At 34.8% G+C, this 17774-nt stretch overlaps 1 protein-coding gene across 1 annotated transcript in view; it reads left to right on the top strand.

Annotated features, from left to right (window-relative positions):
• Nucleotides 1-14846, top strand: part of LOC125650250 (transcription initiation factor IIA subunit 1-like) — a 25574-nt gene extending 10728 nt beyond the window's left edge. Inside the window, exons 6-9 of the mRNA XM_048878372.2 lie at nt 1476-1618; nt 3292-3435; nt 7024-7113; nt 8869-14846. Coding sequence (XP_048734329.1) covers nt 1476-1618; nt 3292-3435; nt 7024-7113; nt 8869-8976 — 485 coding nt within the window. The 3' untranslated portion in view covers nt 8977-14846. The remainder of the gene's footprint in view (nt 1-1475; nt 1619-3291; nt 3436-7023; nt 7114-8868) is intronic.
• The last annotated feature ends 2928 nt before the right edge of the window (nt 14847-17774 follow it).

Below are 17774 nucleotides of genomic sequence, written 5' to 3'. Positions count from 1 at the left end.
TACAAACAACTTTTGATTTTATATCTTTTTCATTCATCTTTGGGAATTTTATGGGAAAATCACCTGTTTTTCAGCATTGGGAATGGGTCTGAATTTCCTCTACAGACCCTAAAAAAGAACCCTAATTTACCAAGTACAATTTCATTAACACATCAACTTAAATAACAGAATTGTCACCAAATATGATTTCATTTTCACAGTAACTTAAGCAAGCAAGAGGCTACAGTAAGTACAATTTCATCAATATAACAAGTACCTATGACATTTAGTACTCTTCAGCAATATATATAAAACACCTTTGTCAAAGTTTGACCAACGAAAATTTCATGCACAGAAGTATGAAAGTCAGTACTCAATATTCATGGCTGTACTATTCACATTTAAGAAATGGGTTTCTTTGCAAATATTGTATATATATATATTAAAAAAAAAAAAAAAAAAAAGGAGTTGACATTGTTACACATCCCACCAGTGCACTTGAATTAATTATAATGACAGTTATAAATTTGCTGTACAGGGGTATACTCTTTATAAGACAATTATGTCTACAAGTAGTTAAAAATTCATGACATGAGTCGGAAATAGAAAGGAAAAATAATTAATTTGTTTTAAAAAAAATCTTCCAGACTTATTTTTTCATTATGACCTACTAAAAATGTTTTTTCCCAGTTTGGGGAAAACTACTGCTAATTTTTCCCAATTCAGAAGAAGGAGATGGTAGTTTTGAAAAGAAAAAAAAATCACTGACTGTAAATTACATGCAACACTTTACAAAACTATTTACGATTTGGAAGACATTTAAAGAAACAAATACAAGGAATAATGCATAAAAGACTGGAATCTGGACTTGTTTATCTAGTCTGTATTAGCTTTTTGTTTCATTTCATGTTGAAGTAGTAATATTGTGATTATTTTTACAAAATAGGGGTAAACATGTAGATATAGTTTAAAATGTTTCCAAACTGTCAAACGGTAAGATGCCTATTTGATCTGTACTCTGTAATTTAAATCAATAAAGTTCATTATTATTTTTGTCAGACTCAAGGCAAACAACAGTCTGAACGTTTTGTCCCACATGCAGGTAAAAATGATAAGTACAGGCTGAGCCTGATGTATTTTACTGAACCCGTTTGTGATAAACGTATCGAACCAAAGATTGAGGCAATGAATTGAACATTGAATTGAGCATTCATATTGAACAGTATAGATATTTCGGTGAATCATTTCAGCCCTAATATTGGCATTGAGGAAGTGTTGCCATAAGGCTTTTCCTGTAAGTTTGTATGGTGAACGAGTGTAGATTTTCAAGATTTTACAATATGTGTAGGTCTCTTTGGTTGATCTCTTTAGTTAGCAGTTTCATTCATGCCAGAAGTGATTCTTCATCTGTCATAAGAAAGAATTACCAGTTCTCTTGTTGCAAATAACTTCACAGGATGAAAACTCATGGAATATGCATGTAAATGTTTTTACAGGAAATGGTCAGTTTATAATCCAGGCATTACCACAACAAGCAGCCCATGGTCAGCAGATAGGAGGTCATCAACTTCAGCAGGTGACCATCTCCCAGGCCAGTATTCCCACAATGATCCAGCAACCCCAACCCCAGCAACAACAGGTAAGACTGCAGAACATTAATTAGCAAGAAATGAAATATACAGAATTTGTGATTTTCATTTGTTATGGCTGGTTACTAACTCGGTGCGGACTCCATGGAAAACATTGAATTACTAGCTCCATCGCTCTATGGACAGGAACATTTTTCAGCACAGATGATTTGAAAACATGAGATTTAAATTGTAGTTAACGAAAATCCGCTTAAGTTTGAACATTTATTAAAATGTTCAAACTTGCGAGTTTCTCACCTAAGAATTATTGATAACAATTGTCATAAAGCATATGCATAGATAATCCGAGATTGCTCTGACTCTTAACCCCGCTTTTATTTTGTGACTTCTGCGGGGGAGAGTCAGAGCGGACTCCATATTGAAAAGTGGGAATTCAGCGACACCAGCTGGTGTCGCTGCTTTACCTACCTCTTACAACTTTATTTCGCGGACCCATCTTCCAAGACGCGAGGATTCAGTTATCGGAAGATTATTCTACAAATTCATCATGATTAATACGATGCTATCGCCGTTTAAACGGCCCTAACACCGACAAATGGAGCATCACTTGAATTAGGTCGCTGCCTCGCCATTTGATTTCTTTGCGCATGACGTCAGCACATGTAAACACAAAATTCCATCGTTTAAACGGCGATAACATCGTATTAATCATGATGTATTTGTAGAATAATCTTCCGATAACTGAATCCTCGCGTCTTGGAAGATGGGTCCGCGAAATAAAGTTGTAAGAGGTAGGTAAAGCAGCGACACCAGCTGGTGTCGCTGAATTCCCACTTTTCAATATGGAGTCCGCTCTGACTCTCCCCCGCACATGTCAAATATAAAAGCGGGGGTAAGAGTAAGAGGAATCTCGGATTAATGCATAGAGAGAATAAATACCAAACTTATGCATGTACATATGATGTAAAATGTATTACTATCACAAAAATTCACTGGAATTCAATATAAATTTCTGTACAACAATGACAATTTCATTTCAAATGGAAGTAAATCACATACCGGGGGTGTCCCTATACCACCTAATACTATGCAGAAAAAAGCAAGTGAGGAAAGGTAGATAATGATCCAATTTCTTTTCAAGATGTATATCAATAAATTGTTTGCTGTAAAAACAAAAGCAAGTAATTGGTGAATAGAATTCCTGTTCATTGTAAATTATCTACAAAAGAATAATGCACACAAAATATATGATATTAAATGATTTCTTCAAAAACCTCTGGTAGATTATTTTAGTGACGTGACATACAATCATTCTTTACGAGGGTTATGATATTCTTAAAATTTACTAGAGTATTTAATGATCATCAATGCATTTCAGAAGATATCACATGTTTACGCCTTATACCCATGATATTTGTTATGGTACATGCAGTTGTAAAGTAGATTGAAATTGAATTTAAAAAACTACAATTTCAATCCAATGTTTTTACAGTCCATGCTGAATTGTACCTGCCCTTTTCATTTGTGAGTCAAATGTTTTGACTGAAACATGAAGGTCACGAATGCTGTATATCATACACCATTTCAATGTGGTAGATAGTGTGAATATAAACTTAGATTATTACAGATGTCCTCATTTATTTGCATGTCCTTGTTATACCTTTTTGATGTTATTGTTAAGGAAGAAGTGTTGAAGGTTCACAGTGAGAAAAAAATTTTGTAGCAAAAGACACATCAAGTTTTACAGCTTGATGGAGCTGGTGACTCAAGTTCATCAGAAGATGAGGATTTTGATGATGATGATGATGATAATGAAAATGATGATGATGTGAAAGAGGAAGATAATGATGAGCAGGGTGAAGAAGAGGTACGTGCATAATGCTTGAAAATATCAAATGTAAACCTTTTTTAAGAAACATTGAAAGTTAATGAAGTTTTGTAAAGTTTGTTGATTTAAACCATACCAATACTTTTGAAACGATACGATACTTTTTAACAATACTTTGATATATAATCAAAAAATAATTGATAATATAGTTTGATATGAATAGATGAATTCACACTTCTGGGTTTTTTTTAAACCTTTTTTTTTTATATATATATATATAAGAAACAAAGAGTTAGAAACAAACAACAGCTAGTTACAATCGAGTAAAAAAAAAATGAAATGACAATGTTTATAATTCAGTGAGAGTTTTATTTATTTCACCTCTATTAGCTGCAAAATGATGAGGGGTTTTCGAATATTTTAGGGGTAGAATGCTTCTCTCGAAGTGATTGAGTTTGCTTCTCTTGTTTTTGAATTCATCAAATTTCGTTAGCTGTACTCGTAGCATATGAGGCATGAAATCACATGTCAAGCCTGCGTTTGAAACCGTGTGATTAGGTGAAAAGGTGAACATTATATTTCATTCTTTACCTTCCAAACACTTTTTCAAAACATGTTTCACCCCTCCTCTAAATTGTAAGTCTATAATCACACTATGAAGTATTCTAGTGTCAGACATAAATATTCTTAAAAGTTTTTTTTTTTTCTCCAATCCTGATTCCTCAATCTTAAATCAGAAGATATTTGATAATGGCCTACATTTTTCACAATGCTGTGTGAGTTATTTCCCCCTGATTAGAGAGGGCGTGCAGAACATTGTGGTCCTCAGTTGACGGTGTCATATAAGGACTAGATAGAAAATTTACTATTTCTGATTGCAATCAATTGCCAGTTAAAGAATTTTTCTAAGAATTAAATGTAATTACTTAAAGATAGTATAAGTGAACAAAATATTCTAGTCACTGATTACATTTATGTGTGCCTTGTGTGATTTTCTCGCAAGCAATGTAGGTCATGATGTAACAAGAGTATGTAAATTATTAGTCCTCGACTTCTTTATATCAGAATCAGGATGTCTTTAACATACCAGCAATTCTTCATTATTAATTTTCATCAGTATTTTTGACAACCGAAACACTATATGATATGCCTGAAAACATGTGCAACCAGTGCACATGTACATGTATTATTAATGTATCATTTCACAATGGACAAATCTACTTGTTGCTAAATGTACACCAGGTGGCAATAAACAACATGTTTTAAAATTATCTCGAATTGGAATATCTAGTGTAATATTTCTGTTGAAATATTTTTTCATGTGTGAAATCTTTTGAAACTTAAATTTTAATTTGTGTTAATCAACTTCCAGGTTTTATTACATAGCACACACACAAAAATTATCGGGCATGTAGCAACAGTTTATTACAATGTAAAATTTAACCAATTGAATTGAACTGAAAAATCAACCCCTGCTGCCTTCTCTCTCTCTCAAGCTTTAGATTTTTAGGTCACCTGAGTAAACTCAGGTGACTTACTGCAATTGGTTGTCATCGTGCATCGTCCGTCGTGCATTAACAATTTAACATTTTTAACTTCTTCTTAATAACTACCATTCCAATTCTTTTCAAATTTGGTATGAAACATATTTGGAACAAGGAGAATATAATTTTTGAATTTCAGGATTCCTGCACCCCTGGGACCTTTGGGGTGGGGCAAAAACTGCCCAAAATTTACCAATCTTCAAAAATCTTCTCTAGAACCGCACACATGTAAGAAAAACTAAATGCATAGTGATGTAGAGCAGGAAGGCCTCTAACAAAATTGTAAATATCATGATCCCCGGGGTAGGAGTTCTGACCCCAGGGCGGGGCCAAACTTGGTATATAGTTTTTATGTGTAAAACATTTAAATAACATCTTCTTTAGTGCTATTGATACTGAACTGAAACTAAATGGATAGAGCAGGTAGTCTTTTGCCAAAATTTTAAATTTGATGATCCCCAGAGTAGGGGTTCTGACCCCATTGTGGGGCCAAACTTAATATATAGTATTTATGTGTAAGTTTGCTGATACTGTATAAAATCTAAATGCATGCTTAGGAATAGCAGAAAAGGATGTTAAAAAAAATGATGAATTTCACAACCCAGGGATATGTCTTTAGGATGGGTCCAAATAGTCATATCTTTTGATGTTTTAACGTTAATACACCTATTATATAAAGCCTTTCATCAGTGTATGCACTTTTGAGGGCAGTGAAGTTTTAAGAACACATCTTGTTTTATACTGTTGCTGAACATTAGACATTAGAGCTTAGATATTTAGAACAGGAAATTTTTTCTAGATGTCATAGCCCTTGGGAGTAGTGATAATTTTTCACTAGTATTCAGGTGACCAATAAGGCCTGTGGGCCTCTTGTTTTTTACAAGATTTACTTGTCAGGAATTTTCAGTCAATATTATGAAGTCAACTTCCTCTCCGCCCGTCCCCTTTTTTAAAGCAATGCTATGTGCCTGATTATATCACATGCTTTCATTGTGTTTTTAATTCTAGGTGTCTGTTGTTTTCAAAACAGATTACTACTGAGATTCTCTGTATTAATTGCCTTGAAGCTTGGACAGAAATAATTGTCAAATACTCCTATAACATCTCCCCTTTCCCAAATCTACAATTTGATGGAGTGCATGTTTTAAAACGGTTTTCTCCATAAAATCAAAGAAAATAAACCATGTTTTGATCATAAATATACAGCATAATGAAGAATATGGTAATGTAGGCTTTACTATACACTATTTGTTAACACTATTTATGTGAAGCTTAGGACCACAATGGTAAGCACGCCCCCAACTTCCGGTGTTAAGCGAGTAACTGCAAAAATGTAGGCTGTTCATAAATACCAATATCAATACCAGTATGATATGAAACGATATTTTATCGGTAATATTTAAACAAGTTCTTGGTATGGTATTGAGACAGAGTACCGGTGCCCAACCCTATGTAGACCCATAATCTATTTTGCACAAATTTGTATTCACAGACCCCTTTTTTATGCCCCTGCCATGAAATTGTCAGGGCATATAGTGTTTGCCCTTTCTGTCCATTATTCCATCATTTTGTCATTCCATCATAGTTTTCCATTACTTGCCACTTAGCAGTCCTGATGTAGGGGACCATACACAATACTTGTTTAAATTCACCTATTTCAGCATATATTCATGAATATTTTTTTTATTTCACAAGGAAGATTGGCTTCAGACGGTATTATATGCAAAATAGAGTGTTCATGTGACAAAAGTATCTTATTTAAAAAATTTAAATAAATTTTCTTGAACCATGAAGTCCTTATTTCTTGGGTGTTATTAGAGTGGAGTCATAGATATCACCTGGATAGGACACATCATTGATTAACCTCTTGGGGGGCCAAAGCCATTTGCATGTACATATTGGTAAATGGCAAAACTACAACAACAAAAAGCGGAAATTTATATTCAGCAATAAATAAGGAAATCATGGTCTACAAAATTTTCATTAAGTAAGTTATGTCACTTGAAAAATATTTCAGTGAAAGTTTTCAATTTTATCAAAGCATTCATTAGCATTGACAGTATATCCTGTCTTCATTTCACAGGAACCCCTGAACTCTGATGATGATGTGAGTGACGATGATCCATCAGATCTGTTTGACACAGATAATGTGGTTGTGTGTCAGTATGACAAGGTAAACTATTGCTTTTTATACACCCATGGTTTGGTTTTCTGTCTATCTGTCTGAACCTTGTATGCAAAATGAATGGTAAGCTCCAGGATCTTACAACTTGGTACATTCAATCACCATGACGAGAGGAAGATGTGTATAGTTTTTCAAGGTCAAGGTGGTAGTATCAGTTGTAGGCAGAATGCAGACCAAACTATTGGGGCTAAGACTGTCAAACTTGGTACACATACACCTTATGCCAAGCGGAGGATGCCTACTGTTTCCATAGGTCAAGGTCGTAGTGTCACTTAATTGAAATCCATGTTTTTGTTACAGATACAGATATTGCCTTGAAATTTAGTTATAAGCTTCCTAGCGGAGGAATATAAGTTCAGTTTGCATTTCAGCTGGATTGGTGCACTATGACCTACTTTGGGGTAAAAGTAGTTAAAACAGTTTTCCAGATTTTGTTGGGTTGTTTTTTTTTTTGTTGTTGTTTTTTTCCATTATGAATACAGGTATTGCACTGAAATTTTGTCACAACCTCCCTCTCGGAGAAATACATAGTCAATTTACATTTCATCTTGATTGGTGCACTGTGACCTACTTTAAGGCTAAAAGTAGACCAGATATCTGGATTTTTTCTCATCATGGATACAGATATTGCTCTTACATTTTTTCACAACCTCCCTCTCAGAGCAATGCATAATCAGTTCACATGTCGGATAGATTGGTGCACCATGACCTACTTTAAGGCTTTTCTATTTGGAATGTGTGTGATATCAATTCAGAGTGCATAATGTGGTTGTGGGTCCAATGGGCAACGAGTGTTGCACTGTTTGCAGCACTCTTGTTATCAGAGCAGAGCATCTCCTCAAAATTATATGTAAGGATATTTAAGACAACCAACATTGAACCCAATACATTTTATACAGGTATTGCAGAGTCACATTCAATCATTTTTGAGGGGATGTTTTATATAATGTGTTTGATCTACATGTATATGTACATGGTAAAAAAAAAAATGATAATTATAATACGCAACTTCCGAGATATCAGCTCTTCTGTGGTGGAGGTACGTTCAGTGTCCTGTTGAACGCTTGAGTGGGTACAAGATGTATACATACATGTATACTATAGACTAGCTATGTAAATACAGATAAAAGTAATGAAAGTGTCAATTCTGTTTATATCAGCCGTTGGTATACATTAAACTGACCATATGAAGAACAATATTTGTTTGAATTAGGCCATCAAATTAATTATGAAATTATTTTTTATTTCCTCCTCTGCACGAGGGATATTTTAATCATAGAAAAATGGTAATTATCGATTTTTGTTTGAACTATTTTATTATCAAATACTAATAAACTTACTAATATTGTGTGTCCCTACAGTTTGGATGGTTGCATACTATCAAATAATCATCCTTTAGGCAATATATGAAGGCAGCGGTAAGCATTTGTACCCACCGCGTGTGGACGAAAGTATGTTTTGCGTCTCACTGTGCGTAAGAGTTCCACAAAGGGAAAGAACTTTTGGGCAACTCGGAAATTGTGTATTAGTTTTTTATTCAGACGAAAAACTTTGTTACACAAATTCTGATGTTGAATAAGTAAGAGAACAGGTTTCATACTAAAACCAAATTGTACCTAAGCCCTCAGACAAAGACTGGCAATACCTACCTCTGTTGTTTCCTAACAAATGTAATCTATTAGGTCACTTCATTCCATGATCATTCTGTGTCTTCATCTTCTGTGTATGAATTTATTTTGACAGATAAACAGGAATAAGAATAAGTGGAAGTTTCACTTAAAAGACGGAATTATGAATCTCAACGGAAAAGACTTTGTCTTTCAAAAAGCCACTGGAGATGCAGAATGGTGATATAAGGAAGTACAAAGTATCAAATGAATTGCACCTTAACTCAAGTACAATTCACTTTCTATTCACTAAGTGAGAGGCTATAGGAGTGCAGGAAACATGGGATGTTATTAAATTTTCGAAAGCAGGTGCAAGGTGTTGGTTACAGGACCAGATGCTGGAAATGCTACAGATGTTTTATTGTGTGAAGTAAACTTAAACTGAGGAGAGAGTTTGGAGCAGAAGATGATCTTGCTCATAGCATTCATTTTAAGATGTGGAAGCCATCCCCCTACCGATGAGCTCTTTTTGGTACATTTCATGTTGTATATTTCCTTTTTCTGATATTGATACAAGACATGTGAATTCCTGTACTCTAGGCTTCAACATTTTCAGGTTTCTGTTGATAGTAATAAGATTTTGCTAATTTTGTGCAGGAAGTATTTTTATATGAGAAATTGAGTTTTATGTCATTTACATGTACCTCAGTTAAATGGACAGGTGAGTCTGGAGCTTATATCACAAAAACTTAGCTAACTTTTTTTTTTTTTTTTAATTCTTTTGATATTTAAAGTTTCTTTTGTCATAAGAGATACTGTGGAAGCATAGATATTCTTGGTGAATTAAATTGTGTTAATGTTGGCAACATCTATCAACAAATTTAAATCCTTGACAAATTTTTAACCCAAATATTCAAGAATGCAGATTTGCTTCTTGTTTCTTACCAAACTCCCCGTCGAGGCCTCATCTACGTATAGACCTCTCGCAGCTGATGCAGTACAGAAACACATTTGTATATTGTGAGTCTGCGATTCTCACACGGGCAGATAACGCTAAAGAAGTAGTTTGTAGTTAAAGCTTGAAAATATTGACATTAAGAGCATTAATATAAAAGTATGGATTTTATTTTAAACATAAAATGATCAAAACATCACTAAAAAGTAGGGAGACTGTTCAAATTATAGTGTAAAGTAATGAAATTGATGTTTACATTCTTGTTTTTAACTGTTTACGTTTGACGTTATGTTTTTGCATTATTCTACAGTTACGTCACACAGTGTACGCAGGTTTTGTAGTTCCTAAAAAATCCCTATCCCATAATGCCTAACTTGAAGAGTTTGGTTTGTGAGCAAACAAACTCTGACGGAAGTTTGGTTTCTTACTGGTACTAAAGAAGTATATTTACCTTAGCAAGCAACAGCGCTTCACCATTCATAGTACAATGTAATGTAGTGGAAGGTAGGTATTTGAAAATTAATTTTTAGGTTACTTGAGTCACTCAGGTGACCTATTGCTATTGGTCTGCGTCAGTCCTAGATTAACAATTGAACATTTTAAACTTAATTTTGATAGCTACCCTTCCAATTCTTTTCGGATTTGGAATTGAGCATCTTTGGGACAGGTGGGACGTAAATTGTAAATTTCAGGACTTTTTGCACCCCCTTAATGGCAGGAGATAAACTGGCAAAAGTTCTTCAAGTGAAAAATCTTTGTCTCTGTAACCTCATTTCTGTAAGAAAAATTAAATGCATAGTTATGCAAAGCAAGAAGGCCTCTACCAAATTGTAATTTTCATAATTCCCGGGGTAGAGGTTTTGACGGTAGGTCAGCACCAAAATTGGTGTATAGTGTTATGTGTAAAACATTTAAATAACATCTTTAATTCTAATGATACTAAATTGAAACTAAAGAGATATTTTTAGATGGAGCAGGTAGCCCCTTATCAAAATTTCATGACCTTGGGGTAGGGATTTTGGTTCCAGGGTGGGCCCAAAATTTGTAAAAGTCATTTTAAAAATGCTGATTTTTGAATTATCATGTCTTGAAATTATGTCCCATTTATCATGATATGCATTGATCCAGGGGGTCACAAGTTCAGCATGTAGTCACTGTGCTTGTGCGAGTTTTATATGCATGTCTGGAAATCTTGGACTTAGAGCTCACTGATCCTTCAAGATAAAGACACAAATTCGCAATAGTGAGCATTAGAACGTAGACTTGCAATTCCAAACATTCCTTTTCTATGTTTCCGGAAGTAATGCAAAACCTTGCACAGTCGTTCGTTTTATGAGCCAGTGGTAGCAAGTGATAAAACCAAACAAGAATCTGAAAACGAAAATTAAATCCCAACAAAGTTTAAAATATGTACTAAAATTATGAAATTTTCACCCTACAAAAACATGTGCTTCTTCAGTAATTATTTATTTGAAATATTAACACACTTGAGAAATCAGGGAAGTGGTTGACTGTAGAAAATGCAGTGTTAAAAATTAGATTGTAGTTGTAAGATTGCTTTGTGATCCAGGCCTAGAATACACTTGTTTATATCTTTTTTAGTGTATGTGCAATGTTAAATGTGCTATAGCTTGTATAAGTCCATATTACACTTCGTAAAAGGGTTCGATGAAATTGTAAATGTTGCACGGCATCCCAAGTATTCTGATACTCACTGTATTATTCCTGTAGTGTCTATTTGCTTTTTTTAAAAAAGATATTTAGGAAGCCTTTCTTGAACAACAGTTACTAGTTATGATGTTGTCTAATCAGTAGATAATTGCATGGCTTCACACCCACAAATCCACCTTACCATTTTCACACTAGTTTTAAACCACATGACCTGAGGTTTAATCTCGAGTCCCACATGGTTATTTTTAGTAGTAGTGAAAAAGGGTAAATGATTTTCTATGAGCCCATTCTGGAACCAGTTACATGATAAGATAGCTTAAACTGTAATGAACAAGATCCAAACTAATGTGTTTGATAAATCTGCTGGACAAGTTTTTCTTCAGTTGGTTACCCGACTGGTAAGTAGATAGTATGAAAAGTGCAGGTCACTGTGATTGAAAATACCTGTAGATAGTTCCATTTTAAGAACTGGAGATTAAACCTAATTCATACACTCTTTCCAAACATGCAAATTCAGCGTCTTCCACAGCTATTTTAAAATTTTATGAATGATTACGAACAGTAATGAGATGTGTAATGAAATCCTAGTTGAACATTGTAGTTATTCTGAATGACCCAATTCTAAAAATGTTTACAACATGTAAGGAAAACAAAGAAAGTGACAGAGTGGTGAATGTTCCTTATGTCAGCTGTTTGTGTGAAGTGGCTGTGTGTTGAATAATGTTCACAGAGAAATAATCTTGCATTCAACGATATAGCACCGGAACACTGTAATATGTGCCTGTTTTTATTTTTGTGGATCATCGTAGTATATATAGTATTGACGGTTTTCAAATAGTGTTTGTATCAGTGATTTGGATAATTTCCTTCTTAAAATCATAATTTATAAAATGGAAAAGATCATTACTATGGCAAAAGCAGTGACAAAAATGTCCATTTAACTGATCATTTGCTAGTCATTTAATTTTTTTACCCAAGTACATGTTGACTTGCCATTTACTGTAATTTTTGTGTTGTATGATAAACAATTTATGATTAGAAGCCAAAATGTATTACTCAGAGAAATATCTTCAGGAAATTTTGCATGCACCTTCTATTATACTACTTGCAAACAAGTTAGTGGTGAGTATAGGAATCATCATGTCTGCCTATCTGTCCCACCTTGTTTTGCCTATAACAAAAGCACTAGAAAATCATGCTGTACACAAATGTTGCCTTTGATTGGGGAATTTGTCATGACCCTATGAAAAGGTCGTGGGTATTTGCATTATGATTGAAGAGATAGCAGAGGCTTATACTTCATACTGAAGTTGCTTTGGATTAAATAGTTATGATCATCAACTTTGAAAGTAGACCATATTTTAATGCAGAGATCACAGAAGTGTGATAAAACAGAATGGTGCTTTGAACTTTGCAGAGCAAAGGTCATTTAGAAAGGTTCAATTTATAGAATTATGAAGTTCAAATTAGTATGTAGTTCACTAAGTTGGGGGGTACTGCAGTTGATCACTGCGGTTCAATGTTTATGAACAAGATACTGCACTGTAATGAAATCAAGGACTCTGTTTTTGATTTTGTTAAGGAATATAAACACTGCTGTATGTATTTTATATTCTTTTATAGCGGTAATGGTTTATTGTTTTAAACTTATCCATATTTATTTTCAGAAGAAAGATAAAGAATTAAATGTTCACATATGGTCATACATATGTTTTCAATTTCTTGTTTCTACATATAAATTATTAATTCACTCCTTAATTTTTTGATTTTGATGTGTTCTTCAAATTCAGGGTACTTCTACTTGCATGTGTCCTCTCTAATTGTGACACTGCAGTTATCTTTTCATAGCAATTCTAGCCATAAAAATATGTATATTTTTATCTGGTTATAAGCTTAAAAAACTGATATATTGGTTGTGATTTGAATCTCTTCATTACTGCAGATCTACTTGACTACTCAAATGTAAACTTCAGATGTTGGTATGTAAGATACCTCCTAAGAATTATATCTGAAAATTGAAGAGTAAATTAAATGATATTTCTAGTCATGTCATTGATTGTAGAAGAATAATGTGAATGTTTATAGTAAATTGGTAATCCTGCAGACCTTTATGGAATGTAACAGTTCTCTATTGAAAAGATATTTAGTAATGCATGTAACGTATTTCCCGGAATGGATACATCAATATCTCTCACGGAGAAATAAATCATTGTTCATGTATCTCATTGTGAAATCTCATCATTCATTTCAAATGGACTGACATGATTGACTTGTAACGTTATTAAGGTAAACAATTGTTGGTTAAAAAAGATGAAAATACATGTATATATTAGGATCTGTTTTGTAGGTAAATATTTGTTATTGTGTACAGTTTGTGGAGACCTTTTCATTTTTACATATTTTTATCACTAGTGCACACCAGTACTAGTCAATCAAAATTATGTTATCAGCTAGAAGTCTTTGGAATTCATCCAGCTTTGTACTTAAGTGTACTTTTTGTTGTTGGTGATGATTATAATAATGTTAATGATAAAATGCAGTAGTATGATGAGAACACAGAGGTGGGGTTGGCGTAGTAACTATAGTGTAGTGCGGGAGTTTAAGCAGGTCTAGTCAACTAGTGCACGCCAACCAATTTTAGTTTAGTTCAGAAGTAAAGATGCGGCCTTCAGCAACAGATGGTTGTGGAATTGTCAATTTTTCAGGGTATTTTCGATGACAGCGTTGAAGAATTAAGATGTAACTGCATAAATCGAACGTGACAATTATATACAACTTGTTTCTCGATAACCATGTTCTTCGGGATCGAATTACGACGCGTATAATTTTAAAAAGTATTTTGATTGCAATTATTAAATCGCTTTCCTAGTGTAGAACGGCTGACTTCAATTTCGGTTGTTGCAGATTACCACGCCGTGGGCAAGAGTTAATTGTAAAACAGTGACGTAAATGAGTGCAATCGACTAATGTAACTGAAAACATGCATCACCATTGTAATTTCTGTCATATATTCTTCAAAAATTATCTCTGCATGTAGTGCAGAAGCTTCTTTTCCGCCGTCTTTGAACTAGACTGCTAGTGTGTGGGAGAGTAGCTAATATTTTTCAACTAGACTTGTTCACCTCCGGCAAACTAAAAACACGATCGAATGAACTATAGTTTTACGTTCGTGACTATAGTTTGCTCGCGAACTCCACCATTCTTGTTTTTCCCAAGAGTTAATCAGTGATTTGTGTTTCATTTATTAGAAATTGTTTTCGTTATTTTCTTAAACGAAAGTATATTTGATTACACAAAATGTTTGATCTTCAAATGCACATTGTAAATCATGTATTTTGTGCCATACATATTTGACCATTGAAAATATGTCCGATGTTGGATATGTGATTAGATACTGCTACATGGTTAGGATTGCGAACTGCATATGGTTCTCTGGTGCATTTTGGTTTCATCTGTATGTAACTTATTAATAAAGAGTTTACAACATCGATGTCATTTTTGTGGGGGCACTTGACCGATTTATGGACACGTGGGGATCCAGGTTAAAATAGGTCCCCATTACCCCTCGCTTGTCGTAAGAGGTCCTTCGGATGAGACCGCAAATACCAAGGTCCCATGTCACAGCAGGTGTGACACGATAAAGATCAATCCCTGCTCAATGGTCATAAGTGCCGAGCATAGTCCTAAATTTTGCAGCCCTTCACCGGCAGTGGTGACGTCTCCATATGAGTGAAAAATCCTCGAGAGTTAAAGGACACATCTCGTGTTTTCAATGCATTTTGTCTTCCTTATGCTTATAGAAATTAATTGTAATAGTTCGTTCGCTGAAGTATTGCGATAATTAGCCACAATACGGACTTAAATCTAAGCCCCGATTTCAAAAAGCCTAGTTAATTAAATAGGTAGTCACGTGGTATAGTGTTGTTGATCAACTTGTTGTAAAAGTAGTGTTAGAAATTTTTAAAAACTCGGTTTTAGGGGCCTAATTTATTTACCATGGATAACATTTATTTCAATGTTCTTTTAGCCACCAGTGCATACAAATAGCGACCCAAATGTAGCTAGGAAAGCGAGTATGATATCTGCATAAATTTGCGAGTAAATAATGCTTACATGGGATCACTGTCTAAACACTATTTGGTAATGCCATTTCTGTAAACAACTGTAGTGAGCGTTGTTGCTTTTCTAAAATAAACAGTGCAATTATTATTAAATTTATTTTTGGAGAAGTTAGATAGGCCTAGATTATGATACGATTATCATTGACAACTAGGCCTACTGTCACGGGTGCATTTCGAAAAAAAAATATATAACAAGTTCTATGGACACATCGCTCACCTGAGTCACCTTGGTCCATATCCGAGGACTTTCCATATATATTTGCATGTAAAGCCGTAGTCCCTATTATGGCCCCAAACCTACCCCTGGAGGCCATGGTTTTTGCAAACTTGAATCTACACTATGTCAGAAAGCTTTCATGTAAATGTGAACTTCTTTGGCCCAATGGTTCTTGAGAAGAAGATTTTCCGATATATTTGTATGTAAAACTTTGAACCACCCCCCCCCCCCCCCCTTGTGGCCCCATCCTACCCGCAGGGGCCATGATTTGAACAATCTTGAATCTGCACTATGTCAGAAAGCTTTCATGTAAATATCAGGTTTTCTGGCTAAGTGGTTCTTAACGATGATTTTTAAAAAAAATTCCTATATATTTGTATCTAAAACTTTGATCCCCTATTGTGGCCCCATCCAACCCCCGGGGGCCAGGATTTTAACAATTTAGAATCTGCACTACCTAATAAAGTTTATCTATAAATTTCATCTTTTCTGGTCCACGACTTGTCCCTTATACCTTCCTTCGAAAATTGAAGAAAAACCCAATCCAAATCCACTCTACTGATAGCAAGTACACCCTTAAACGGCACAAAACACCCTGATGCAGTGTTATTTACAAGCCGTTAATGCGATAATTTGTTTGTTTGTCAATTAAATCTAATCTGTTTATGAAATGGCTAACAACTGTTTTCAAATCTTCTCGCTCGAGGTTGCATATGATGTCACAGAATATCGAAGAAAATATGCATATCGCAAGATTTGAATTTCATCGCTTTCAAACTTGGGCATGAAATGAATTAATTTTGCTGAAAAAATTAAAAAGTTTAAAAACATGCGATGTGTCCTTTAAATTAATCATCAATAGTACATTGTGTGCTAGGTGCCTGATCTGCTCATAATTGCTAGCCAAGGTTATGACTCGCATCGTAAACCAAAGCCAGCCAAGAAGGATAAGGCCTTACTCAGCTGTTGCTCACGAATATGTTAGTATGGGTTGTTACACAGAGACAAAGACCGTATTAAATGAACGAATATCGCAGAGTTTTTGTGTTGACTGCAATTTTTATACCCCATGCAACGAAGTTGGGAAGGGTATAATGTTTTTACCCATCCGTCAGTCCCACAGATGGGGATGGATGCATCATGGACTCTTTCGGGAGGTATGCACCTTTTGAACTTAGAATTTCGAGTCCGTCTGTCCTGTTCTTGTCGGCGCAAGAACAAAGTTGCGAAGGGTATATAATGTTTTTGACCCGTCCGTCAGTCCCTTTTTTATTGTCGGCGCAACTCCCCTGAAACCGCTCAACAGAATTTCGTGAAACTTTGTAGTTAACAAGGACATGCTGTGTAGATGTGCATATTCCCAGGAAATTCTGATTCAAGAATTTTTCTGGGAGTTATGTCCCTTTTTAACTTAGAATTTCAAGCCCGTCTGTCCTGCTCTTGTCAGCGCAACTCCTCCGAGACTGCTCAACAGAATTTCGTGAAACTTTGTAGTTAATAAGGACACACTGTGTAGATGTACATATTCTCAGAAAATTCTGATCAACAATACGTCTGGGAGTTATGCCCCTATTGAACTTAGAATTTCGAGTCTGACTGTCCTGTTCTTGCAGTAATACATAGCATTACCATTCATTATGTGAGGCATTGGCAAGCAATGTTGGAGCGTGGGGTATGTGAGCTTGCTCACCTCTGCTTTCTTTTTGCTCATACGAGCATCACACTGCATGCAGTATTGATGATAATTATAAGAAGTCTGCAGGCGAGTTCACACGTATTTTGGGACGAAGAATGTCATAGGACACATCTTAGTCCTAAGTCAGTCTTGGGACACATCTTAGTCTCAAGTCGATTTCTCGAAACCCTCCTAAATCTAATCCAAACTTTAGCACAATATAAACCTCCTACGAACATGGCGACAGCCATTACATTGATGCTGTAATGCCTTCCTCTTTATATTACTAATATGAAATTACCATTTTTACCTCATTTCATCACTCTGTGAGGGACTGGACGCGTTGACCTTTCCCGCATTAGTCACGACGTTGAAAGCTTTCTACCTTATCCAGTAAAAAAGT

This window comes from Ostrea edulis, chromosome 5, assembly GCF_947568905.1.
Source record: "Ostrea edulis chromosome 5, xbOstEdul1.1, whole genome shotgun sequence".
NCBI classification, from domain to species: Eukaryota; Metazoa; Mollusca; class Bivalvia; order Ostreida; family Ostreidae; genus Ostrea; species Ostrea edulis.
The sequence above is the reverse complement of the archived record's forward strand: the minus strand, read 5'-3'. Positions and strand labels throughout refer to the sequence as shown.